Below are 27,396 nucleotides of genomic sequence, written 5' to 3' on the forward strand. Positions count from 1 at the left end.
CTGTCCTAGAATTCACTCTGCAGACCAGGCTGGCCTCGAACTCAGAATCTCCTGCCTCTGCCTCCCGAGTGCTGGAATTAAAGATGTGCACCCCCACTGCCACCACCATCAGGCAAAACCAGAAACAAACATGAAAAATGGAAACCACATCATATGAAGTTTTTTGTTTGTTTGTTTTTTATTTTATTTAAAGATTTATTTATTTATTATGTATAAGTACACTGTAGCTCTCTGAAGAGAGTATCTGATTCCATTATAGATGATTGTGAGCCACCATGTGGTTGCTGGGAATTGAACTCAGGACCTCTAGAAGAGCAGTCAGTGCTCTTAACCACTGAGCCATCTCTCCAGCCCCTGTTTGTTTTTTAGAAAACAGTGAAGAAGATAATGGTGAAAGTTATAGCCAGGTTGTCCTCATTTACCCAATTCCAAGAGTTTGGCTGGTGGCTGGGATGGAACTTGGTCCTTGCATTTTTTTTTTTTCTAGATGTAATTGTGGTTTAGGCCAAGCTACATTTCATCTCTAGCATCATTATGATAAAAGCCCCGCCTAATGGTATCTGGCTGAAATCCAAGCACTTGGGAGCATTCCTTCCAGTTCAAGGTAAGGCTAGCTTGTATGGATACACACACAGGTGTCAAAAGATTCAAAACAAGTGCCCATCTTTCAGCCCGGCACTCCAGAGGCAAAGGCGGGTGATCTGCAAATTCCAACACAATGTAGTAACTCTCAGGATAGCCAGAGCTACATAGTGAAAAGACAAAACACATAAACAAAGCATAGGGTTGTATCTCAGTTTGTAGAGTGCTTTCTTAGCATCAAGACTCTGCTGTGCCTAGTCTATTCTTTGTCCTTCCCACAGCTCTGGCTGGAGGGATTGCTAAACACATGGGCTATGGGGCCAAGTAGGCAGAAGAGCCAGGGCAGTGTTACAGGCGTGGGATGCAGGCTGGGAAGGAAGTGTGATGTCACTGAGTTTACTGGGAGCCAGATATTGAATGGCACCATCCGAAGTAAACGAGTTTTTTGTTTGCTTGCTTGTTTTGTTTTGTTTTAAAGAAAGTACTTTTTACTCAAACCAACTGTGAGCTGCCAGAGACCAGAAGAATAACCGTCACCTGAGCTGTCACTAGCTGTGGGCGCGTGCAAAGGACCGTGTTGGCAGCTGGAATTATCCAGTGTAAAACTACAATTGACTCAAGGTTCTCAGCACTCCGGGAAACCCAGGAGACACCAGTGGGGTGACAGCTGTTTCCAGGAGTGGCTGTGAGAACTACAGGGCAGGTGAGGCAGATTGTCCCTAAAGGGCACCGCAGAGCCAACCTTCAGAGGGAAGCACACCTGGGTCCAGATCTTTATTCCCAGCCTGATGGCACAGGCCGAATTCTTGGTCAGACTCCAGAAAGAGACCAAATGTCCCATCTGTCTGGGGGACCTGGCAGACCCAGTCACCATCGAGTGCGGACACAACTTCTGTCAGGCCTGCATCACAGACTGCTGGGCAGAGCGGGAAGCCATACTCTCCTGTCCTGTCTGCCGATGCCAGTGCCAACACAGGAACCTCAGAAGCAACGCCCAGCTTGGGGAAATGATTGAGGCTTCCCAGCTGCTCCAAGACATGATGAGCAAGAGGCTGGAATGCAGCGCCATTTGTGAGAAGCACAACCAGGTTCTGAACCTCTTCTGTGAGACGGACCTGCAGCTGCTGTGTGACCAGTGCATGGAGTCTGAGAGCCACGAGGACCATGGGGTGACATCCATTACAAAGGCTGCCTCTTTCCACAGGAAGAACCTTCAGGGCTACATCAGGATCCTGAAGTGTCGAGTGGAAGAGATTCAAGAGTTAATACGCACCCAAAGCAGGGCAACTCTGGCCCTGAGGGAGCAAGTGGATGCTCAGAGGTCGGAACTAACTTCTGAATTTGAACAGCTCATCCGGTTTCTAGATTGGGAAGAACAGGCAGCTTTCTCCAGGTTAGAAGCCGAGGAGAAAAGGACTGAGAAGAAACTGCTTGATAACATAGCAACGTTAGAACGTTACAGTTCCATACTCAGAGACCTCTTGAGCCAGACGATGCTGACCAAAGAGCTCTCCGAAGCCAACTTGCTGTCCACAATGATTTTTACCTGAATTTTAGTAGTCACCTCATCTGCCCAACCACCTCCCCAGTCCAGTTAAGAAGAGAAACATACAACTTTCCTTTCCAGTATTCAGCCCTACAGAAAGTTATACAGCAGTTTACAGACCACATTACTCTAGACCTGAAAACAGCCCATCCAAACCTGCTTATTTCTGAGGATAGAACATGCGTAATATTTACAAAAGAAAGACAATGTGTGCCTGAGCCTTCAAGGTTTACCAAGAGCCCCGTTGTGTTGGGGATTCCATGTTTTAGTTCTGGGAGACATTTCTGGGAGGTGCGGGTAGGAAAGAAGCCAGAGTGGGCTGTTGACATCTGCAAAGCTGATTTATCCATCAAGGAAAGGCAGCGCTCTGTCCCCCAGGAATGCTGGAGGATTGATTGGCAGGGGGACAGTTTCAATGTCTCAGGACCTGACCCAGACTCTCGGCTGAAGGCCCAAAGAGCCACAAGCATTGGTGTCTTCCTGGACTATGAACTGGGAGAGGTGTCCTTTTATGGCATGCCTGAGAAATGTCACCTCTACACTTTCAGGGACACTTTTACTGGGCCAGTTTGCCCTTATTTCTACATAGGACCGCAGTCAGAGCCTCTTAGACTCTGCTCTGCCCCAGGCTCTGAATGCAAACCCACACAGTGGGCTTAACAGGTTTCTTCATATTCTGTGCTCTCAGGTTGGCCCCAAGCTTGTCATGTAGTGAAGACAGCTTTGAATGTGTTGCTCTTGGGTGTACCATCTTATTAATAGGTTTATAAGTGTGGATTGGCCTAGAACTCTATATGCTGACCAGGTTGGGTACCAACTGTCAGCCTTTCACTGTCCCTCCCTCTCAGCTTCCTGTACTCTGGGTTTACAAGCACAGATCTACACACTGGTGACAATGCATTTTTAAACTTAAAGTCATATACCTGAGATTTTTTTTCTTTTCTTTTTCTTTTCCTTTTTTGCTATGAAACCCCACAACATGCAATGCTAAGGGCTGAGCTATGTACACTTCAACATTTTCGTCTTTGAGGTCATCTTGGTAAGTCAACCAGGCTAGCCTTGACTAACTTTACAGCTCATCCTGGCCCAGCCCTTCCAAGTATCTTACATCACCAACCTAGACCCGCCTCAGAAAGTGATAGGTGTCTTTACCTATTTTATAACTGAGAGAGTCTTATGTAGCCTAGGCTAGCCTCAAACTAGGATACATAGTAGAGGCTGACCTTTAATTCCTGATTGCCTAACCCCATCTCACAAATGCCCAGCCTTTGAAATTTGTATTTGAGGATGCATTAGTTTCCCTATAATCTTAGAAAACACCTTAAACATTAAGAAGGAATTGGATTAACAACAGCAGAGTTCCAAAAAGTCTTTAATATATTCCCGAGTTTTCAGTATCGAATCATCAGTGTCACTCTCCCCCTTCCATTTTCAGCTCTAAGGCTTGGGTTCCGGGAGTTCACTCACACCAGCCCTGTTTGACTTTGTCGTAGACTTGTTGAATTGTCCAGGCTAACCTTGGGTTTGCTATTCTCATCCTTCAGGCTCCCACATAGCTGGGATGGTAAGCAACTTCTTTTATGCCATGATGAATTTGGAGGGGGGGTTATCTTTATTCTTTTAAAATTAGTATTTGTGTATGTGAGAGGGATAGACAGACAGATGGACTACAGTTGAGAGTGTAGACAAGGAAATACTTCTCTGCTCTCGATAAAGAAGGGAAACATGGGAAATGAAGAGGCTGATGAGCAGCTACTAAGCTACAGTTAGATGAAACAAAGTACCCGGGACCACTGCAAAGTGGGCCAGTTATAGACACTGAGAAGGTACTTTATATTTCAAAAAGCTGCAGGAAAACATTTGAGATGTTGTCACCAGAAAGACAGATGTTTGAAGAGACAGTTGTAACCTGATGTAACATTATGTATGTTCACATGTTGAAGTGTGACAAGGTTCCCATGAATGTACTGTCTTTATCTGTTAAATTCAGTTTCAATAAAGGAAAAAAAAATGACTCTTTGTGAGAAGGTCATTCCTCAGGGTTGGGGTTTTCACGTTTGCCTCACTCCGGTCCTAGAACGCTCAGGCTTGGCAGCTCATGCATGTACCTCTGCACCGCTGCAGGAGAATTTTATTTTCCTGTGGGCAGAGATGTTCGTTGTTTTTTTCGCACTTTTCTTCTTCCTGCATCCATCCCCCAAATGCTGGGGTTCTAGGCATTTTCTATCACCACCAGCTGTAGCGCCGTGAAGAACCTGGAAGCTAGGGTCATGCAGACCAGGCAAGCAGTGTACCAACTGAACTGCACCTCCAGTCCAGAATCACACTTTCTTTAATTAAGATCAGGGATAGCTGGGCAGTGGTGGCACACACCTTTAATCCCAGCACTCGGGAGGCGAAGGCAGACAGGTTTCTCTGGGTTTGAGGCCAGCCTGGTCTATAGAACTAGTTCCAGGACATCCAGGGTTACACAAAGAAGAAAAAAAAAACCCTGTCTCAATCAACACCCCCCCCCCCCAGTGACATTTATCATGTGGGTTTATACGAGGGCACCTGTGCTGTTGTGTGAAGGACACAGGACAACTTGCTGCAATCAGGAGTTCCAGAGGATCTGATGCCCTCCTCTGGGCTCTGTAGGCATTAAGCATGCAGAGTGTGAACACACATACGTACGTGTAGCTAAAACACTCATACATATGGAGAATGTACACTCTGCCTCAGTCAGCAAAGGGCCCAAGCTTTTATTAGCAGCACCACTTGTGAACATTGGTGCACTAGTCGGGATCTGGTCTTTGACTCCAGCTTTGTACTGACAGGAGTTGGTAGAACCGTTGTGGGCAGAGGAACAGGTCACATCCTCAATGAACAGACACTTGTCTTGTTCCAGGCTGGCTTTGGGCTCTGTGACGGTTTGTATTTGCTCGGTCCAGGGAGTGGCCCTGTTGAGTAGGTGTGCTACCATAGGTGTAGACTTTAAAATCCTTACCCTAGCTTCCTGGAAGCCACTATTCTGCTGGCAGCCTTCAGATGAAGATGTAGAACTCTCAGCTCCTCCTGCACCATGTCTGCCTGGATGCTGGATGCTCCCGGCTTGATAATGGACTGAGCCTTGGAACCTGTAAGCCACCCCCAATTAAATGTTGTCCTGATAAGAGTCGCCGTGGTCATGGTGTCTGTTCACAGCAGTAAAATCCTAAGACAGGCCACTATATAGTTGAGGAGAATCCAAACTCTCGATTCTCTGCAAATACTATTTCATTATGACTTGTTTTTGAGACGGGGTCAATCTCTCTCTCTCTCTCTCTCTCTCTCCCTCCTTCCCTCCCTCCCCCTCCCTCCCTCCCTCCCTCCCTCTCTCTCTCTCTCTCTCTCTCTCTCTCTCTCCCTCCTTCCCTCCCTCCCTCCCCTTCCCTCCCTCCCTTCCTCCCTCTCTCTCTCTCTCTCTCTCTCTCTCTCTCTCTCTGTTCTGACCCACAACAATCCTGCTTCAGCACTCCAGGTACTGAGGTTACTGATATGAGCCACTGTGCCCAGCTCCCTGTGAATTTTTTATTAAGAAGATTCACATATATTATGTGTAGGCATGCATGCCTGTGTTTGGTGTGTGCATGTGCCAGGCCAGAACAATTTGTCAGATTCCCCTGGAGCTGTTCAGCAGGCAGTTGTGAGCCACCTGACAGGGGTGCTGGAAACTTCTCCAGCCTTCTGGGCGAACATGCAACAGCATTCTGAGGGGGCTGTGGTTTTGACTGGAGACTGGCTCTGTGCTGCTGGGGTAGAATCCAACCTCTAGGCTGAACACTCTGGGCAAACACTATGCAGAGCCAACGCTAAGGCTGTGGGTTACGATTATTATTGAGACAGGGTGTCCCATAGCCCCAGCTGACCTTGAATTCCTTGTGTAATGGAAGCAGCCCTGAACTTGATCCTCCCACCTTCCCAAGGGCTAGGATCACAGGCAGGAGCCAGCATCCACGCTTGTGGCTGCAGTGCTGGAGAGGCCTCCTCACTGGATGACATCGAGGAAACAGAATGCATGGGAGCTGACGGGTCTAGGCAACATGGAAGAGGACAAGTGCGAAGGCCCTCGGGTGACACTCAGCCTGGCAGTACAAAGTCCTGAAGCACCTGGAGTAGGAAAATCTGGGGCAGGGAGGAGTCCATTTTCCAAGGACCTTCACTGCCAGGCCTTTAGTTTTGAAAACTAATTATGCTTACATAACATGTCCAGATTGTGGTTTAGATCTCTGGGGTAGGATAGATGGCTCAGTGGGTTGCTCTCCTACAGGATCCAGGTTCAACCCCAATAATTCAAACCACCAATAACACCAGTTCCAGGGAACTGAATGCCCTCATCTCCCGCAGCAGACATGCACATGGGACATAGGCATGAATGCAGGCAACACATCCACACACATACCATACAACAGTAAATTACAAAAAAGATCTCCGACTGCTGAGTTAAAACATAAGTGTTCGGAGTAGAGTGGGGATGATCAGAATCAGAAGTCCTAGGGCCTAAGTGATGGCTCAGTGGTGACCAGCACTTAATGCTCGCCCAAAGGACCTAAGTTTGACTCCCAGCACCCTCATGGTGGCTCACAACCAACTATAATCCTGGCTCTAGGGGATCTGACACTCTCTTTTTTTTGTTCCCCATGGGCACCAGACATGTACGGACACAACACAGGCTTATAGCGAGCAAAACATTTACACATAGCAGAGTTAAAATCATATCTAAGAATAAAGGGGCTGAACATGTAAATCAGTTGGTGGCACACTTGCCTAGCATGCATGAACCCCTGAGTCCAATCCCTATTCCACAGGGAGGACAAGGATAGGGCGCCTGTAATCCTAGCACTGGAAAGGTGGACGTATGAATCAGAAGTTCAAGGTCATTCTTGGGTGCAGAGTGTGAGAGCTCTTTCTACAAAAAAAAGAACAACAAATCACACAAGAATACAGAAGAAAAATGAGCAAAGGATTTAGGATGTATTTCACAAGAGTCCTGAAAGGCCCCAGGTCTGGAATAGGTACCAATTTTACTCTTAGTCAAAGGAAAGAACAGAACTCCGTATGCATATCTGTCCAGCCCCTGGAAACTGTGTAAGTACAATGTGGCTCCAATATGTGAATGTTGTTATCTTTTGGAGAGTCAACTGTATACAGAAGACATGTATATGTTTATTTTGGAGGAAGAAAATTTTTAGGATGTCCCAGCAATGGCTATATCTAAAGAGGACAGGAGTTTACTGTCCACAGGAAAGGATGGAATAAACAGTCCTTGCGCGTCAAGGCGCATTCCTCACATCCCCGGATAATCGTGTATAGCTCTGCAATGAGTAGTAGGCTAAAGCCTGCAGCCCTCAGTGAAGAGTCTTTCTCAGCTAAGTGTGTGAAGGCCTGACACCCCTGATCTCACCAACTGGGAGGTGGGAAGCAAGAGAATCAAGAGTTCAAGGCCAGCCTCATCCACATGAGCTCCAATCTCAAAATTTTTTCCCATAAGGTGAGGATAAAGGTGCCAGTGATTGAAAGGAGCTCTGAAAGTGGAGAAATAGTGCTCCATAGGACAACTCGTTTTCATTGCCGAATTATCACCTATACATAAACTTGACATCTCAATCCCATCAGTTTAAACGATAGCCCAAGACCAAAAGTATCTGTTCCCTATTTAGACAATTAAAGATTTCATACTGTATTTGTGTGATGTGTTCTGAGGATCAAGGGCAGTGTTCAGGAGCTGGTCCCCCCTCCACCAAGAGTTCCTGGGACCAAACTCAGGTAGGTAGGTCATCGGGCTTGCAGAGCAAGCACTTCTACCGAGCCATCTTACCAGCACTGCTTGGTCAAATTTTAAGCCACAGATGGTCTCATTCTCATCCTTAAATACGTTCTTCAAAGACTGCTTTACTGTGTACATATGATATGCATGTACTATGCTTTCTGCACACCAGAAGGCAAGACCACATCTCTGGCTCACCTGGAACCCAGGATTTGGGCCAGATCCACCTTGAACTTCCTGTATCTGTGTCCCAAGTCCTAGGATGACAGGTGTGAGCCCCCATGCTCAGTTGATTAAATTTACTGATTAAACCAAGGTAGAACACAGAGATGTGTGGAATCTTCTTAAAGAAGGGCAAAAATAAAGTGGAAGTGGCAGATTATTTGCTAAATCTTTAACTCTCACTAATGGACGGTCTTACCACATGACAGGCATCACCATTTGGCTGCCCATTAGCCCAGGACTTCTTTGCACTTTATTTTTCAACAACATGCACTGCATATGTCCTGCTGAGCTCTTGGTCCTTTAATGTGGAAAGTGTTTTGTGCTTTTGGAGCAAGTTCTCATTCTATAGGCTGGGCTGGTCTCAAACTAGTGGTGATCCTCCTGCCTCAGCTTTTCAAGGGATGGGATTATAAAGAAAATTCTTTATAAAAACTAACTCAGAGCAGAGTATTTGCTTATCATGTGTGAGGAAGCGCTTGGGCTTGGTTCCCAGATCTGGAAAACAAGCAAGCAAGCAAAAACAGCTTAGGAGGCCTCATCTCTCTTCAAATATGCCTATACACATATACGGTACATATGAGACTCTTTAGGAGAAAACTTTAACCACAGGAAATAATGCCCTGTCTTAGTAGTTTAACTGTGTCAAGAATTTACTGGTTTAAAACCCCATTTCCAGCAGATTGTCACGTCGAACTCCCTTGATAAAGAACCACATTATGCCAGGGTACTTATTAAACTACACTCTGGATTCCAGAAAAGAAGTTAAATTATTCACAGCATACAAAACATTCTCAAGTTTTCCAGACATTTATAAACCACTCCCGCCCTGCCCCCATCTCTGGGACATACACAGGTAAAACTGGACTCGGGTTCACACATTGTGAACGTGACGTCTGCAAAGGCTGCAGTGCCCTGTGGCAGCCATGCAGCCGGGAGGTCTGCAGTCACTGTGGACTTGGTGGCTGTCATACCCATGAGCCTCTCATGTCCTGGCTGGCTGAGTCGACAGCTCCAACAAGCGCTTACTCAGCAGAGCATTGTGTCGCTTCAGGTACATGATTGTGTCCCCTTGCTTCTCAACAATTTCTTCTAGGCTTGAAATGGTCCTGCAGAATTCGAGATATAAATGGGTTACACGGATGCACCAGTGTTCTGTGGTCTCATTTCAGTTGAGCACTCAGTATTCACCAGTGCATACTTTGCTCAGTACTTTCCCTCGGGGGAAAGCAGCATCCTCATGTGCTGCGAATGAATGTGATGGGGGAAAAAGCAGCATCCTCTTGTGCTGGGGAAAAGCAGCATCCTCATGTGCTGGGAATGAATGTCATGGGGGAAAAGGAGCATCCTCATGTGCTGGGAATGAATGTGACAACTAATCTTGGTTGTCAACTTGACTACATCTGGGATTGACTAAAACTCAAGCAAATGGGCACACCCACCAGGGATTCTTCTTAGCTGGATTACAGAGGTGGAAGACCCACTCTATATGGGGGCCACACCTGGTGGGAGCCCCTTAAAGGACACAGACGGAGGGACTTCTGCTTCCTGCCTGCTTCTCGCTAGCATTCCGTCTACTCTATCCTTCACCCATTCCTTCCTGGTATTAGGAGTTCTTCAGGATTCCAAAGTGGACTGAAAGTTGGCAGCTCTCTAGGATTTCTCTAGATGCCAGAAGCAGATTGGGACTGCTCAGACACTCGTCTTAAGGGCTAAACAACAACCAGGTCCTTGGCCTTCGTCTCCAGAGACAGCCAAGTGTTTGAGTCTATCCTGGGCTGTATAGCAACCCAGCAAGATCCCAGTACCCAGTAGGCTACGGGAAGACAGGCAAGAGTTTGAATCTCCCCTGGGCTATATAGCAGCACAGCAAGCAAGAGTCCAGTCTCAACCGCAAGTGAGGCATGATCCCAATCCCAAAACAAACACAAGAGCAGGGTTTTAACTCCTGCTCTCCCCTACTCTACAGTTACATCACACGTCTGTTCTCTCAATCCGGTAAATATGACAATTTTAGGCTACTGCACTCATGATATACATTATCATTATACAAATTATTTTTCACAGTTAAGCTAAGGTAAAGTCTACAATTATATTGCATATATAAACTCCTATTTTCTATAGAGTAATACTTACTCATTTAAAAATTTATATGGATTTTGTTCTTGAATGATTATTAATGGTTTTTTTGATCCTTTGTGAGTTTCCTACCATGCACCCCAATCTCACTCATCTCCCCCTCCTCTTGTACTCACCCTCTACCCTTGCAGCCTCCCCCTGCAAAAAAACAAAACTCCCATCTTGACAACAAAAACCCATCTTGTTATGGGTGTAGTGTGTCACATCTGATGTAGTGTGACACACAGCAGCTGTAGTGTGTTACAGTGTGTTACACGGTGTAAGTTTTTATCCAAACATCTGTACTGGCAAATGCTCACTGCAATGAGTCACTGGTCTGGTTTAAGGCCTCTGGCTTCTGCTACACTATCAATGCTGGATCCTCACCAGGACTCAACAGACATCCTGTTGTCCTGTATCATGGAAACCCTGCAGCTTTGGATCTGCAGGACTGGCCTTTCACATGCTCCAGCAGTTCGTAGATGGTGTGGAGTTTGAATAGGTTTAGTCCTCATAAGCTGTGTCTGAATGCTTGGCCTATAGGAAGTGTCACTATGAGGAGGTGTGGCCACATTGGAGGAAGTGTGTCACTGTGGGGGTGGGCTTTAAAATCTCCTATCTCAAGCTACACCCAGTGTGGAACACAGTCTGCAGATAAAGATGCAGAACTCTCAGCTCCTGAAGCGTTGTCTGTAAATTGTCCTGAAGCTGTTTGTATTTTAATGTTAATTCCACTTCCCTAAGAAGGGCTGCTAGTCACCAGACTCCAACAGAACCTTCCCATTTTAATTAGTAAAATAAAGGAAAGCCAGGTGGGGCAAGGGAGGCGGAGAGGGCCGAGAGGTCTGAGGTCAGAGGTCAGAGGTGGTGGAGGTCTGTGGCAAAATGGAGGTTTCCAAGGACCAGCTAGACCCAGGTGATAGTAATTGGCATTAAATAGCTATGAACATTAAGAATTTTACAGGTCTAGCATCTCATATAGAAGGGCAGTTTGTATCTTTGTCTATTTGATGTAATCTTGTTGTGTAGAGGATTTATGGACTGAGAGTTGAATATATAAACGTGTATGAAAAGTTATCAGGCTGTAGAGTTGTATTTATGTGGGATTTTGGGGTAGGGAAACATCCCGGGACAGAAGCAGAGAACAGGCAGTAGAAAACCGTCAGGGAAGCGAGTTGCGCAGACAAGTTGAGCTGGTGGTGGCGCAGACTGGGTACCAGAGGTGCGCACAGCTCTGTATCAGGGTCAGAGCTAAGGAGTGAGACCTCAGGGCTGGTAAAGAGATACGCCTTTTTATTTTTTAATATTTACTGCAACACATGTGAGCCTGCGTGCTGCCATGTTTCTTGCCATGGACTAAAGCTCTGACACTGGAAGCCAGCCCAATGAAATGTTTTCCTTTTTAAGAGTTGCCACAGTCATGGTGCCTATTTACAGCAATAAAACCCTAACTAAGAAAAACGGGGAAACGTCTGTAAGGGCCACCTCAAAGCTGTGGAACTGGGCCTGGGTGGCAGCTGCACTGGTCAGCCCGCCAGCTCTATTATCAACAATCTCTTTTCTCATAATGCAGGCTCATTAAAAATGTATGCTAGAGCTGAGGTGGTGCACACCTCTAATCCTAACTGGTAGAGACAGGAAGATCTTTGTGAGTTCAAGGCCTCCCAAGATGACATAGTAAGACCTTGTTTCAAAACAACCAAAAAATACTATGAATGGTATACAGGAAGAAAAATTTCTCTGAAATATTTTTTTTTTCCTGATGGCCTCAAAATTGGGATCCTCCCACCTTAGCCTAAGTGAATGTGCACGTGTGTGTGTGTGTGTGTGTGTGTGTGTGTGTGTGTGTGTATGCATGCATGTGTGTCAGATGCTAGGGATGGACCTTGAAACTCATACATATAGCCTCTGACTACATCCTCAGTCTTTATAAAAACAACAACAAAAACTATGAATGTCAAGATTTTGCTAAGTTGCCTCAGCCTGCCTCTGCCTCCCAAGTGGCTAGGATCACAGGCACGTACCATCAGGTAAGTGAAGAAGGAAAAGTTAATCCTGGTTTTTACTGCCAACTCAATCCTTACCTGAAGCCAGTCTCTGAGGCAGTACCGCCGGGGTAAGTGTAAGCCTTTTCTTCTTCAAGTACATCCGGCTCTGGCTCGGCTCTGTTGAATCTCCTAATCTTCACTGAAATAATAAAATCATTCTTAGTCAACACCTATTTCTGAAGAACTGGCTATGTTAATTTGTCCAGGTTACACTAACTGGTCACTCTTTTAGATTTATTTTATTTATGAGTACACTGTTGCTGTCTTCAGACATACCAGAAGAGGGCATCTGATCACTCTTACTGATGCTTGTGAGCCACCATGTGGTTGCTGAGAATTGAACTCAGGACCTCTGGAAAAGCAGTCAGTGCTCTTGACCACTGAGCCGTCTCTCCAGCCCCTGGTCACTCTTTTTGCATAGATTATATATATATGGGATTGCATACGGAGTGAACAGTTTGAACATGCTTATTTATCAATGCACACATTTCAGAGTCTACCAAGAAAGACGAGTCCCAGGGAATGCCAGGGTTATCATCAGGGACAAAGTAACAATGGTGAAGCAATAGGTGACCATTACAGCGTATGAGGCACAGCCTGACTCTCCTGTGAGATGACCTCATCCACTCCCCTGACCACATCATGAAGTGGGCACTCATTTTATTCTTCTTCAGACATGGTCTCACTCTGTAGACCAGGCTGGCCTGAAACTCAAGAGACTTGCCTGTGTTTCCCTCCCAAGTATCGGGATTAAATATGTGTGCCATTAGGCATGGCCTTTGTTTTTCATTTAGATGCCAAATATGTATGCAGGGCCTAGTGTGCTATATACTCCCAGCACATGGGCAGCAAAAGCCGGGAACTGGCTGTGAATTCAGGGCCATTCTGGCTGCCTTACAACAGTGGTTCTCAGCCTGTGGGTCCTCAGCCTGTGGGTCGTCATTCCTTCAGGTGCCAAATGACCTTTTCACAGGGATCAGTTGTCCTACATATCAGATATTTATATTATAATTAATAACAGTAGCAAAATTCCAGTTATGAAGTAGCGATGAGAATAACTTTAAGGTTGGGGGTCACCGCGATGGGAGGAACTGCATGAAAGGGTCCCTCAGCATTAGGAAGGTTGAGAACCACTGCCTTACAGGAAGCAAAGGTGTTGTTTTGTTTCCTAAGAAAGCTTTGCTGGCGGATGTCTGTCTTCCTTACAGAGTTTGAAATTCTATGCACATGTGTAAGGGTATGTCCCTGTGCCCTCAGGAGGCCAGAGGCGCTGAATGCCCTGCAGTGGAGTTCCTCCAGTGGTGAGCTGTCTGACATAAGTACTCTCTTTGTCTCTCCAGGTTAAAGCATCCCCAAATCTATAAGCGGCACTGATGCAGAAAATTAACTCACTGCTAACGGCTGTCTCTTCCTGTTGGTCTGAAAGGAGATGTGACCAGAATTGGTCATAAGTAAATGACCAGGGTGCTAAAGGTCCTCAGCTTCTGACTACAGAAGAGAGGCAGGCAGAGGGCACAGGACAGTGGCTTCCGTTCTCACCTGTATAGAGGACCAGGCAGCCCAGGGAACAGATCAGCTCCAGGGCCAGGACGGACAGAATCAGCTCCAGGTACAGCCTGCTTGGCTCAGGGAAAGAGTGCTGCACACAGATGAGGAGGAGGAGGGCTGTGTTGCCTGAGGAAGGGAGGGAAACAGACAGCAGTGGGACGATCTTCAGTCAACACAAAGCTCCTTTTGGTCTGTTGTCTATCTGTCTCCCTTTCCCCATCCATCCATCCATCCATCCATCCATCCATCCATCCATCCATCCATCTCCAATTTCATTAAGTCTTTGTAATTTACTAAATGAAAGAACTGTGTTGTTATGTATAACAAACCCCTAAAGTCAAGCAAGAGTTTATGCTACCGAGGGTAGGCTCTACATAGCCTAAACCTGAGTCCAGCCACAAGAAAGACCAGCAATTGGGGGAATTTCTGCTCCATTGCCAGACTTGGGGAAGCTCAAGAGATTGGAAATTTAAACTCACTTTAAAACGTATCTGGAGGGCTGGCTCTCTACCTTGGTCTGTAGAATTATTGCCCAGCATGAATGACAGCCTGGGTTCAATCCCCAGAACCACATGAAATCATGGATAGGAACTATAACCTCTGAATTCAAAATGCAGAGGCAGGAGGATGAAGCCTACATAGCAAGTTTGAGGCCATTCTGGGCTACATGAGACCTCATCTCCAAAAATCAAAGAATCTGACCTTATTTTAAAACACAAGAATGCCTTCGTGGCTTTATAGAATTATTAAACTGACTTCTTTTGGTTTGCACATGTGAAAACAATATTATTATTGAGATAGGGTCCCAACATAGCATAGGCTGGCCTTGAATTCATTGACCATCCTCCTGCCTCAGCATTCTGAAGGCTCAGGTTACATCATACCTAATAAGTCAGATATGAAAATAGTAAATCAAATAGTTTCTTGGTTAATTTCAAAGCTATTATTTCCAGATTTTTGAGGGAAAAAAACAAACAAACCCAAAACCATTATTTCTAGATCATTCCTTGAAAGTATTCTTTACTCTTATGCCATATATGGTAGGTAAAGTAGTTAAGTTTCTGCTTTTATTCTTATGCTTTGGGGACATCTTCTGGTCACACAGTGGCTCTACATTAGTCAGAACCTACAGTCATCTGTAGAGTCTGGGAGTAATAACCACTACCCTGTGTTCTCTGTCTGCTGAAGTGTGTTGCTTTAGCTGCCACTAAGACCTCTGTTGTGTGGAAGTGCTTGTGGGTTACCCCTTGGTAATACACTAAGAGAATATAGAAGAAAAACTCAGTTCTGTAGAACGTACAGGTCTTTTTTTTTTTCTAAGAAGGTAAAAATTGACATTACCAAAACTCCCTAGTCCAGTTCAATTTCATTCAATTAAACCTCTGAGAGAAGTACACAAGTGAGAGGGCAGGCTAGACTCTGTGTGTGGCACTGAGAGGGGCAGGCTAGACCCTGTATGTGACTACTAATCTTGCCCTGACTCAGGACCCGTGAGGACACTGTGACTGTGTAGGGTACCAGTAATCCAACCTAGGGCCTTGTGAAAGACAAGCAAGTACTCCATCACCCATGCATCTTAAGTCTCATTTATGCTTTGTTTTGTGACAGGGATCTTTCTAATAATTATGATGGTTTCAATGAAAATGGCCTCCATAGGCTCACAGGTTTTGGATGCTCAAGCCAGGCCTAGTGTCCCTCTTTTCCTGCTGTCTGCAGATTCAGATGGAGAACCCTTGTCTCCTCCTCCAGCACCATGTCTCTGTGCACTGCTCTGCTTCCTGCCATGATGGCAATGGACTAGACCCCTGAACTCTAAGCAAGTCCCAATCACACGGTTTCCTTTATAAGAGTTGCCGTGGTCACGGTATCTCCTCATAGCATTCGAAACCCTAAGACACCAATGAAGTAGAATACAGTAGAAAAGACCAATTATGAGATACTGATTTACTGGTTTATTTAGTGACTTGCTTAAAGAACTGCTTGTACTGCCTGTTTGCCAAGTGTGACTTTCACTTGCTGCCTGGAGCAACACTGATCTGATGGAACAGCTAAAACAATAGGCCAGCCATGTACACCTCCATTAAATCACCTTGTGGTGTTAGAATACAAAACAGGAGCGCAGCTGGGTGGTGGTGGTGTACACCTTTAATCGCAGTGCTCAGGGGCAGAAGCAGGCGGATCTCTGAGTTCAAGTCCAGCCTGGTCTACAGAGAAAGTTCCAGACAGCCAGGGTGGCACAGAGAAACCCTGTTCTGAAAAGCAAACAAAAACAAAGCAAAACAACAGAAATATGAGTGCAAACTGGACCTGGGACCGAGGCCTTTCCAGAGCTATGTCAACGTTGGTCCCTTGCTAACATCTTTCCACCATCACTGGTGTTTGAGGGCTTATTCCGGAAGCACGGGAGTAACGTAGCTAGACTTACTGGGCACAGCTTAAATAAGCCACAGTGGTTTTCATTTTCTGTTTTGAATAATAGCACCTATTTTTCTGTTTCTTAACTACTTACTGTCATTATTTCCTATAGCAAAAAAAAAAAAAAAAAAAAGATTCATGGAACTTCCTTTTAAAAATCCTTTTTAGGGGAGGGTGAGTTTGGGGGTTTTGTTGTTTTTGTTTGGGTGTTTGTTTGTTTGTTGAGATAAGGCCTCATGTAGTTCACAATGGCTTCATACCCCAGGCTAGCCCTGAACTCCAGGACCTCCTGACTCCACCTGGTGGAGGTTCTCGAACCTTTTCTAATCTAACCTTTTCTACTCCTCAGACTGTCAGGGGGGAGCAGCACCCTTCTTCCTTGAGCAAATGAGACCGCTCATAGTATAAAGGCAGAAAATTCTACATGTAGAACGGGGATACCCTGGATATCCATAGCAAATACAAATTTCAAATGGAAATTAAGGCTGTGTGCCCAAGATGGTGCCATACGCCTGTAATCCGAGCACTTGGGAGGCAGAGACAAAAGGAGGGTCCTGACGTGGAGGCCTGACTGAAAAGAGGTCCAGGAGGGCCAGCCTACCTGAAAACAACCATGGAGACTACGTAAGGAGAGCTTCAAGAGGTGGGTGGGACACAGCTCAGCAGCAAAGTACTTGTTAGCGTCCGCAAGGCTGTGGGTTCGATCCCCCCTCTTCCCACCAAAAGAAAAATTCAGGATAGCGGCTGTAAAACACCTCGCTCTCAAAAAGAGAATATATTTTATTGATTATAAACTTGATAAAATCAAGCTCCACATGTCCTTTTTGGGTCATTTTTGGCACTCAAGCCGCAGAGCAGAGGAAAGACGTGGTGCTTACCAGAAGAGTGGATCGTGAGGGCCAGTGTCTTGAGATGCCTCGTAGACCGGTAGATCTGGGAATAGCCCCGGCTGCGGACTTTCCTGTGGTGATACTGGATGTAGCGTTCAAAAAGCACATGTAGAATCCACAGGATAACCTTCCCAAGGATTATGACCGTCTGAGCCTTCAGTGGGCTGGTGTAGTTCTCTGGGCACTTGTCTTCATTTGGGTTAGGGTCTGAACACAGCACACCCATTAAAAATGCTAGAGTAACAAACACGACCTGGTGGAAAGAGACGCAGAGTTCACAGCACATATGAAGGTTTCAGTCAAAGACAGTGAGGCGGCTCAGCGGGGAGAGTACTGGTCACCAGGACTGACAGCCTGAGTCTGACCCCAGGATCAACACAGCGGAAGGAGAGAACCCACTCCTGCAAGCTGTCCCGATGTCCCTGTGTGCTGTGGCACACACACCTCCTTGCACGCTCACACATCAGTGTGACAAATAATAACAAATGTATGGGTTAAGAAAACAGGCACTGGCAATTCCTAAAAGACTTATACAATCCTATTCTTCCTTTAAAAGATTTATTTATCTTTACGTACACTGGTGTTTTGCCTGCATGCATGTCTGTGGAGGGTAACAGATCCCTTGGAACTGGAGCTACAGAGAGACGTGCGCTGCCACGTGGTTGCTGAGAATTGAACCTGGGTCCTCTGGGAGGACAGCCAGTGCTCTTAACCTCTGAGCCATCTTTCCAGTCCCATGCAATTCTGTCCTTACAAATTATTTAAATTTTTTGTTTTTACCAAAAGCATCATAGAAATTTATGATTTCTATGATGGGCAGAGAGGAATATACCTGTAATTCTAACCCTCAGGAGGATGGAAAATTTCAGATTAGCCTGGGCTGCACAGGCAGATTGCACATCACAGTTGAAAAAGAAAAATGCAGGAGATCACAGACAAAAGCACAAATAAGAAAGTAATACCACCTAAGTCCTACTTAAGAAAATGCTCACTTAATGTTGAGGTTTTATGTCTTTCTCCTTCATATATAGAAACACACACACACACACACACATACACACACACAAAGGCATAGAGACAGTTGATTATGTCAAAAGCCATTACTATGCATGGCAGAGGTGGCTCAGCAGCCTACAGTGCAAACAGCTCTGGTAGAGGACTTCAAGGGTTCAGTCCCCAGTACCCATGTCAAATGGCTCACTGACAACCAGCCCCAGGGGTCTCCATGACATCTGCAGTTCTCCTCATCACATAATTAAAAATACATATTTTCTTTAAAGAACTAATAGAAGCACTGTTTAAAAGTTTACTTCCAGGAGCCTAGGGAGATGGCTCTTGATTAAGCACATGTACTGCTCTTGTAGAGGACCAGAGTTCAGTTCCCAGCACCCTTGTTCTTGGGCCCTCCACAATACCCTTAATACCAGCTGCAGTGGGGTTTGGCATCTCTTAACTCTGAGGGCACCAAAACACACATAATAAAAAGGAAGGAAGGAAGAAAGGAAGGGTGGATGAAAGGAAGGAAGGAAGGAAGGAAGGAAGGAAGGAAGGAAGGAAGGAAGGAAGGAAGGGAAGTTAGTTTACCCTTTAGATTTAGGAGAACAAGTATCTAAAGATATGAACAAAAATTTAAATGGGGCCAGGAGAAACTCTTATCTTTTGCTGACCAGGCTGAAAATCACTTTTAGGAAATGATTTGGAAATATCTTGACTCAAGTAATTTGGAAATATCTTGATTCAGTAATTTTACCCCTCAAAAAACAACTCAATAGCCAGCACATGGGAAGCAGAAACAGATGGAGCCCTGAGTTCTAGGCCAGCCTACATCGGGAGGTCAAGGTCAGGAAGGCTACAGAGTGAGAGCTCATCTTAAAAAGAGGGAATAGAAAAAGCTTTCCATGTGTCCAAATAGTTGAAGGAATTATCAATCGCTGGCCCACAAGCCAGTCTGAGGGACAGAGGCCCTCAGGGGGCGTGAGCTGCAGAGCAGACATTCAGCAGACCCAGAGCATGCTAGGAGTGCACCCTCTAACCACACTAGTCCTCTGCAGCATGCAGACATTCAGCAGACCCAGAGCATGCTAGGAGTGCGCTCTCTAACCACACTAGTAGTCCTCTGGAGCCAGCCTGGGGCACAGACACCTTCTAGGAGTGTGACAAATGGGGGCACTTAGAACAGGAGGAAGAGTATTAAAATTAAATAAAGATGAAATTGACTAATTAATATGGATTTGTATATATGCTAATCTATGCATGAATTTGGCAAAAGGCTAAGGTCTTTCTATGCAGCCCAATTGACCTCTAACTTTTGATCTTCCTGCCTCTGCCTGCTAATTACTGACATTACAGGCATGTTTGTTTTTTGAGACAAGGTCTCACTGTATAGTCTTAACTAGCCTAAACCTGGCTTGTAGCTCAGGCTGGTCTTGAACTCACAGAGACTGCCTGCCTCTGCCTTCTAAGTACTGGGCTTAAAGGCTTACGCCACCGTGCCTGGCTTTATTTATATATTTATTGTGCTTGTGAGTGTTCATTTTCTATAGCGTGAATGTGGATGCCAGACAACATGTCCAGAGTGGGTTTTCTCCTTCTGCCTTGTCTGGAGGCATTCTTCATGGACCAGCTAGCCTGGAATTCAGGAGCAGGAACAGTGGTCCTCAGGATACCAGGTAGGTTGTGGTTGCAACACTGCCATTCACAGTGCTTTTACACACACATGTGCAAACATCTCCATAATGTTTTTTTAAATAGAAGTATAAGCACAAAAAAATTTATATTATAAATACATACATATACATACATAAATACATATATATATATATATACCTGATAGGTACAGCCCAAATGACCCCGAAGAGCTAGGTATTGTCTATGTGTGCCCATGAGTATGTACCTGGGAGTCAAGGCATTGTAGGTGCTGTTCCTTGGAGGCGGGATCTCTCACTAGGATCTGGGGGCTCACCTCTTATTAGATTAGGCTGCCCAGAGAGTCCCAGGGATCCTCCTAGCTCCACCTCCCCACTGCCGAGTGTGTCCCCATCCATCCCCAGGTTTGTTCTGGTGTTAGAGGTTGAACCCAGGTCCTCTTGTGACTGGGCATCTTCACCTCCACGCTCGTGTGCTTTTAAGAAACCAGCTCTGCAGTGAACTCACATGGATAAGCAACAGAAGATTCGCGATGATGACCGTGGGAAGAGGATGGAATCTGGGTCTAAAGTGAGCGTGCAGAGAGTGGTGTGGGAGAGGCTGGGTGTCCAGAAGCGGGTCGTCATCCATACTTTGTAGGATATCCAAGGAACTCTGTGAGGGGAAAACACGCAAGTTACAAGTTTCAGTCAAGACTTTCTGCATCATGTTTCTGAGACACATTTAACAAAGCTTTAAAAAGAATGGACGTTTTCGGTTGTTTGAGATAGTGTACTGTGAAGGCTGTCATAGAAACATCACGTGGCACACTCTAGCCTTCCACTTGTGGTAATCCTCCTGTCCTAGCCTTCGGAGTGCTGTGACTCCAGGCATGAGTCACCGCATGGGAGCTTTTGGAACTGTTTTGTATGATTTCTGTGTGTGTCTGTGGCACCCAACTGTGACGTCAGTTCTACGGCTAATCCCAAATCTGAAGCCAGTATGGGCAACAGAGCTCCTCCCCGGCCTGCCTGGGCTACTGGACACAACCCTTTCTAAAACACAAAATAAACTGGGGATACAGCTGGGAGCAGTGTGCCCCCCTTGCATATGTAACACCCTGGGTTTGCTCCCCAACATGGCAAACGCGAAAACCCCAAAGGGGCTGGGGTACAGCTTAGTGGTAGACAGCTTCCTGGACATGTGTGAGGTCCCAGTCTGTTCCCTACCACCAAACACCAGTTAAAACACTGCCCATGTCAGAGGCTGAACAGACCCTACCGAAAGTCAACTCTGAAAAACCCCACTTCTTTAGGAAATGACGCCATATGGCTTGGCAAAACTTTTATTTAGTTTTGTCTGTTTTTTTGACACGAGGTTTCTTTGTGGAGCCCTGGTTGTCCTCAAACTAGCTGTGTAGATCAGTCTGACCTCGAACTCACGGAGCTACTCCTGCCTCTGTCTCGAGAGTGTTGGGATTAAAGGTGTCCACGATCATTGCTTGGCTGGCAAACTTCTATTAAACAGGTCTATCTGCCTCCTGAGTGTGAGGACTCACGGTGTGTAGCACCCGGCTTGAGATAGGCTTTACCCTTGCTGTACCTCACACTGATTTTGAACTCACTGTGCATGCAAGACTGGCTTCCAACGCATACTTTGGAGGCCACGGAAGAACTTAAAAAAAACCATAGCGGTGTTTCACTGTGTAGCCCCGGCTAGACCGGTCTTGCTATGCAAACTAGAAAACCTCTACCTCAGAGATCTCCGCCTGCTTCTCCATCCTAAGTGCTGGTATTAAAAGGTGTAGGCTGCCACACTTAGCCCCAGAGAAGGAGTTTTTTTTCTCATTTCTCTTTTTGTTTTTGAGATAGTGTGTCTCTACATGGACCAGGCTGTCCTGGAACTCACAGATCCCCCTGCCTCTGCTTCTGAAGTGTCAGAAGGAAAAATGTGCACCATCCTGCCCACCTATTTAGGTCCTAAGTCCAGAACAAAGTCATACACGATGTTAATTTAAGCACCCCACTTGTTTCACTGTAATAAAGCCTCCCTGATTTGCTCAGGCTGGTCTCAAACTCCTCTCATCTCCCTGTGTCTCGAGCTGAGATTACAGCATGGACCGCCACGCCCAGCTTCAACCTATTTCCTCAAGCCTTCAAAAGGTACCGTTGGAGCGGGGCAGTGGCGCGCACACCTCTGATCCTGCTCTCAGATGCTGGCGAGGGAGAGCCATTCTGAGCTGGGGTGTGGCTGCTGGTGGACGGCCCATGCTCTGGTAGATGGCCTCATACCGTGTGCATGCGGGCAGCACTGATTAAAGCTCAGTGGGTTATAAAAAGGAAGAGAAGCACTGAGGGGGAGAGTGGAATTAGAAAGAGGATGAGGGGTGGACATGGTCAATTTATACACTGCATACATATATAGCTCAGGCTGGCCTCACATTCCCTATGTGGCTGAAGCTAGCTTTGAACTCCTGACCCTCCTGCCTCTAATCACTGGGTCACAAGGATCAAATGCAATTATTAAACTGTCTGGTGTTCTACATTACTTTGAAAAGAGACCCTATTATGAATGTCTGGGGGAGGAAGGTATAGCTCACTGGTCAAGTGCTCACCTAGCATGTGTGAGGGACTGGGTGGGACCTGTCTCCAACGCCACCTAGTTCCCCCAAAAGTGACTAGAACAAGCTGTCAATTTAAACAGAAATATTCTAAATACCAGGAGCAACACCACCCAGTGGAACCATCAGGGGGACACCAGTGTGTAGGAACAAGTCACCACAAAACCACCCAGCTGTCGGTCACTAAAGCGGTGAACAAATGCCGACCGCTGGGCGGTGCCCTATGAATCCCAGCCATTATACAAGTAAGGTTTATCATGTCTTCCCTGTCATACTAGGCAACAATGGCCTTTCCCTGTTTTTTCTTTCTCCCTTTTGTTCAAGGCCCATTTATCCATCTTTCCTGGTAGAGTACATGATTCACTAGTTCCTTGTCTGCCACAGGGGCTCAGTCAGCAAACACTGGTGCATGAATCTACATATTGACCACATCTATCTTTGCAGGTTTCCACAACTCACTCAGCAGCATCGAACGCTCATCAGAAGAAATTAGGACACAGGGGGGAGGGATCAACTCTGACCTGAGGTAGTAAGAGCTGTGGTTCTTGGGGGAGAGGAGTTCCCAAGTTAAACAGAGACAAAATTCAAGTCCCATTGCTTACTGGCTGTGGGGATTTCGTCTGTTTCCTTCTTTATTTTTAAGATTTGTTTTTTTTATTTAATGTGTATGTATTGTATGTACACCACATGCATGGAGGTGCCCAATGAAGCCAGAAGAAGGCATCAGGACCCCTAGAGAAAGTTGTAAGGCCAGGGATGTGGGTGTTGGGAATTGAACCTGAGCCCTCTGCAAAACCAACGAGCAATCTCTCCAGCTTCAATTCCCCCCTCTGAAAAAAGACTCTAATAAACATTGAAGAAGATTTAAACAAATTACCACACCAGAGAAAAACCCTGCTTGGTGCAGCAATTGGCTGACTGAGCAATCAGTATGTGTGCCATTATTTTCAACTCTTACCTGAAACTCTGTAGACCAGGCTGGCCCCAAACTCAGAGATCTGCCTGCCTCTGCCTCCAGGAGACACCTGACTCAAGCTATTTTATTACTTCTATATATAAAACGCTGCTAACCTGGAACTCACTACGAAAACTGGACTTGCTGTGAACTCACACAGACCTACATCCTTCTGCCTTCCAAGAGCTGGGATTAAGGAAGGAAGCCGCTGACTCTATATCAATCCCCGGTTCCCGTTTGGTCTTTATGTGTTCACTGATTCCCACCATCCTTCCTACTCTGGCATAGAATTCTCTTGGTCTTCTGCTAGAGTCTTTTAGTACCCTGACCTGAGGAGTCCTCCTCGACGCTCTTATGAGGTCCTGTGAGCACCTCCTCCTTACCCTCAGGCCAGAGCCCAAATGCTTCACCAGGCACACTGCGCTATGGAAAAGCTCTACACCACCTTTCTAGCCTAAGCCCTCATTTCTCTTCCTTGTGTTCCAAGCTCTCAGGAAACCCCATCCATCTCTACTCCACTCCTACCTGTCTAGTCACCTACGATGCCTGTCACAGCAAACAACACCTTCTCCTTGACTCATTTCTCCGCTTGTCAGAGAACAAGTTTCAGCTCTGCAACGTTCATTTCCTTTCTTTCATCCTTCCTTCCTTCCTTTCTTTGGCTTTTCAAGACAAAATGTCTCTGTGTCACCTGGCTATCCTGGAACTCACTAGGTAGACCAGGCTGGTGTCAAACTCAGAGATCACTTGCCTGATTCATGAGTGCTGAGATTAAAGTGTGCACCACCACTGCCTGGCCTGAATCGTTTTTAATCAACTCACCCATCGACTTTTCTGTCTTATCCTCCTCCATCCCAAACCTAGGACCTCATGTTCAATACACAAATGCTCTAGCACTGAGCTACACCCCCAGAACCCCAAATTATTCCTTTATTTTGGCCCATAACTCCTGAAGCCAAGAGTGACCTTGAATTTAAGACTTCCTCCCCTTATTTCCTCAGAGCTGGGATTACAGATGTGTGCTACCACACCTGGCTTATGTGCTGCTAAGGACTTAGCTCAGGGACGTGTGCATGCTAAGCAAGCAAGAACTCACCGTGCCCCTCACCTCATTTCCACGACTCGCGACTCAGTTACTACCAAAGAATTTAGCTACTGTTTTGGCCCCTATACTGTCTCTTCATTTTCTTCCCCCAGCAACTGCTTCTTTTGGGAACTCAATGTCTATGTTGTATTAAGCATTCCTGGGACCCAGGTATAGTGGCATGCGCTGTTTATAGTCACAACATGAAGGAGGCTTCAGGATTACCGTGAGCCAGAGGCTAGCCTGAGTTACCTAGTGTGAGCCTGTAAAAAACAAAATTCCATGTGAGAATAGCTTTACATATTGTCCCTCTCCCTCACAACAAAGGATGGTTTGTAGACAGATCTCAGGTAAAGTAACTACAGCATATTCATGTTGGAGTGCATCCTGCGAAGTACATTCTGTCTGTTTTCCACTGTCAATCCTGTATCAGTGGAGCTAAATGCTGCCAGGATTCTGGTTTTGCTATTGCTATGGCCCCTTACTGCGTTTCTATTCTGTAAATATTTGTTCTTCCTTATCTGGTCTGGAATTATATCCGATTCGCTGTAATAAGCATCTGTCAGACAATAGCTAGGCAGGAAGCGGAGGGTGGCTTTTCCAGGAGAGAAAGGGATTCTGGGAGAAGAAATCAAGGGTGAGAAAGGACCTGAGTTGAGCAGAGAGATAGAGATGGCCACACAGCAGGGCGTGCTGCCAGGGTTAGTCAGGTTAGAGTAACTAGAAGACCTCGATGAAAGGCCTAAGCTCTAAAATATTAAAAAGCCTGTGTCAGTATTTATATTGCTGGCCGGTATAGGCATGCTATACCTTCACCCAGTGTAGACTCTAAGGTGTCTTATCACTTAAGACCCTTTGAGCTGCCCTTGTTTGGGTTCTTCAGAGGCCTGGGTATTCATTCACACAAAGCAGCAACGAGTCCTTGTCTTTATAAATGAGCCATTTGTTTACTGACTCACTTAGGCGTCTGGGCTTGCAACAGAATCCATGAATTTAGCTCACTAAATGTGCACTCTGTTATCAACAAAATTCCAAGGGCAGGCAGCCTACTCAGGTCCATACATCAGGTTCAGCTACTTAACTGCTGGTGAAATAACCATCCCCAATTGTTTGCCGAAAGAAATACCCTGAAAGTCACAGATCCAAGAACTCCAGGGCAGGCTAGCATCAAAAAACATGGCTTGTTTTATTTATTTCTCCCAAAAAAATGTCAGTCCATGAAATCTCACTGGTAAGATTTCAAAAACAATGTGATATGCTTTAGATTAGTGCTACTCTTAGAAACATGTTTCATCGGGAATATTTAACTAGCTAGGTGGCAAGGCACTCCCATCACGCCAGCATTAAAACGGGTTCAGTCAGGACCAGTTAGGCAAACTTAAGGCCGAGTTAGGTTATATAATGAGTACCAGGCCAGCTAGCGCTCATAGCAAGTCTAAACTAACCAAATAAATAAATGACTGCAGGACCCAAACACACAAGAGTCTAAGCTCTTACAGTTCTGGAACCTTTTTTAAAAAATATACTTCCACACTAAGACCATGATAATGTTTTTATTAGTTATTAACTCAGGTCAGTGTGCTAAGGTAATGTCAGCCTTGCATTTCTCAAGGGCAGGAATTTTATTATGCCAGTGGACAAAATAGTTTGTTCTGGAAACAAATGCATTTTTCCTCTCAAAGTATCATCCCGCTCTCACCCAATTTCAAACTGATCAATGTCTTAATGAGCCTGCAAACTCAAGACTTTTGCATTTTGTATTATCACTCTACCCTGGCTACACCGTGAACTGGGCCACCGGGTACTTTTCTTTTTAAAGCAACCAAGCGTGCACCTAAGATTCAAACATCTTTCTGTTCCTACCATGCCTACATTCAAAACAGCATATGATACTGTTATGCTCCAATCTGCGTTTCCGGGAGATGAGAGTTACAGGTCCGCCCGAGCGATGCTGGAGGTTACCCCCAGCACCAGCTTCATACCAGGTACCCGGTGCTTTCCAGTCACCGCGGGAGGACCCACAGAAGCCGGGTCACCGGGGCGTGCAAGCCCGCCTGTCAGTCTTTCCCAGGAAGGACCGATCAGGCCAGCTCGCATCACGTGAAGCTCTCATTTCCGGAACCAAAGACGCGCACTGCACGTGAGCCACCGATTAAAGGGTCCCGCGCGCCCACCCTGCCGTGTCCCTCCGATCACACAGGAAGATGCTCCCAGGGTCCGCAGTCCCCGCCCATCGCGTCACCCCGCACCCCGCGTCCCCCGATGGTGGGGCCGCTGCGGCTCTGGGTAGCTCCCAGCCCGCAGTCTCCGCCCCCTGAGCCCAGCACAGGAAGCAGAATGACCGGGACAGGGCTCGGCGCCTCACTCACGTCCTCCAGCCTGCCGCCCGCCGCCATGACCCGCCGTCGCGGGCCGATGCCGCTCCAGCCTGACCTCGCCACCAGCGCCCCGGCGCCGAGGGCCCGGGACAGTCGCACCTACTTGGACCTGCGCGCCCCGCCCCGGACACACCTACTCTGCGCTCGCCCCGCCCAAACTGCCCAAGGACACGCCCCTCTGCCTAGATCAGCCCATCAGCAGCCAGGGGCGTGACCCTTCCTGCAGACTCCAGCATCCGTTTATCAGAAGCACTTAAAAAACGAATTTCTGGAGCAACCATTTAAACCATTTTTGGGCAACCACGCTTTAAAACATTAACTTATTTCTGTTACGCAGTTTGCTCTACGTTTAGAAAAATACGCAGTAAAAATCGTAGTTCCACCTATAGACTGAACTAGAAAAGATTCCAATTTCTATGACATAATTTACAAATGTCTCTACAAGAAATTTCTGGGTTTTTTTTTTTTTTTTTTTTGGTGTTGTTGTTTGTTTATCTATCTATTTATTTATTTTATGTATTCTGTTTCTGGCTTTTTTCCTTCCCCATCTCGTCCTTTGATTTATTTTTGGTTTCGGTTT

General features: G+C 46.1%; 2 protein-coding genes across 2 annotated transcripts; one reads left to right on the forward strand and one right to left on the reverse strand.

Annotated features, from left to right (window-relative positions):
• Positions 1–1,370: 1,370 nt before the first annotated feature.
• Positions 1,371–2,788, forward strand: LOC308429688 (tripartite motif-containing protein 75-like; the record flags this gene model as incomplete). Its single annotated transcript, XM_080928606.1, is given in 2 exon segments — positions 1,371–2,115; positions 2,118–2,788. Coding segments are annotated over 2 exon segments (1,416 nt in total).
• Positions 2,789–8,945: 6,157 nt separating this feature from the next.
• On the reverse strand, positions 8,946–26,943 carry TMEM192 (transmembrane protein 192). Its single transcript, XM_080928543.1, has 6 exons — positions 26,808–26,943; positions 20,308–20,454; positions 17,143–17,407; positions 13,841–13,975; positions 12,338–12,440; positions 8,946–9,244 (listed from the first exon to the last, which is right to left on the reverse strand). The coding sequence occupies exons 1-6, from the start codon at positions 26,832–26,834 to the stop codon at positions 9,121–9,123; spliced, it is 801 nt and encodes a 266-aa protein (XP_080784669.1). The 5' UTR covers positions 26,835–26,943; the 3' UTR covers positions 8,946–9,120.
• Between the last annotated feature and the right edge of the window lie 453 nt (positions 26,944–27,396).

Source organism: Micromys minutus (genome assembly GCF_963924665.1).
Source record: "Micromys minutus genome assembly, chromosome: 14".
Classification (NCBI taxonomy): domain Eukaryota; kingdom Metazoa; phylum Chordata; class Mammalia; order Rodentia; family Muridae; genus Micromys; species Micromys minutus.

Excerpts from the sequence above, each read along its gene's own strand:
- TMEM192 (XM_080928543.1), bottom strand. The coding sequence starts at position 26,834 with ATGGCGGCGGGCGGCAGGCTGGAGGAC. Across the intron at positions 20,455-26,807 it reads CGGGCGGCAGGCTGGAGGAC|AGTTCCTTGGATATCCTACA; the intron begins GTGAGTGAGGCG and ends TTCCCCTCACAG. Across the intron at positions 17,408-20,307 it reads ATCTTCTGTTGCTTATCCAT|GTCGTGTTTGTTACTCTAGC; the intron begins GTGAGTTCACTG and ends TCTTTCCACCAG.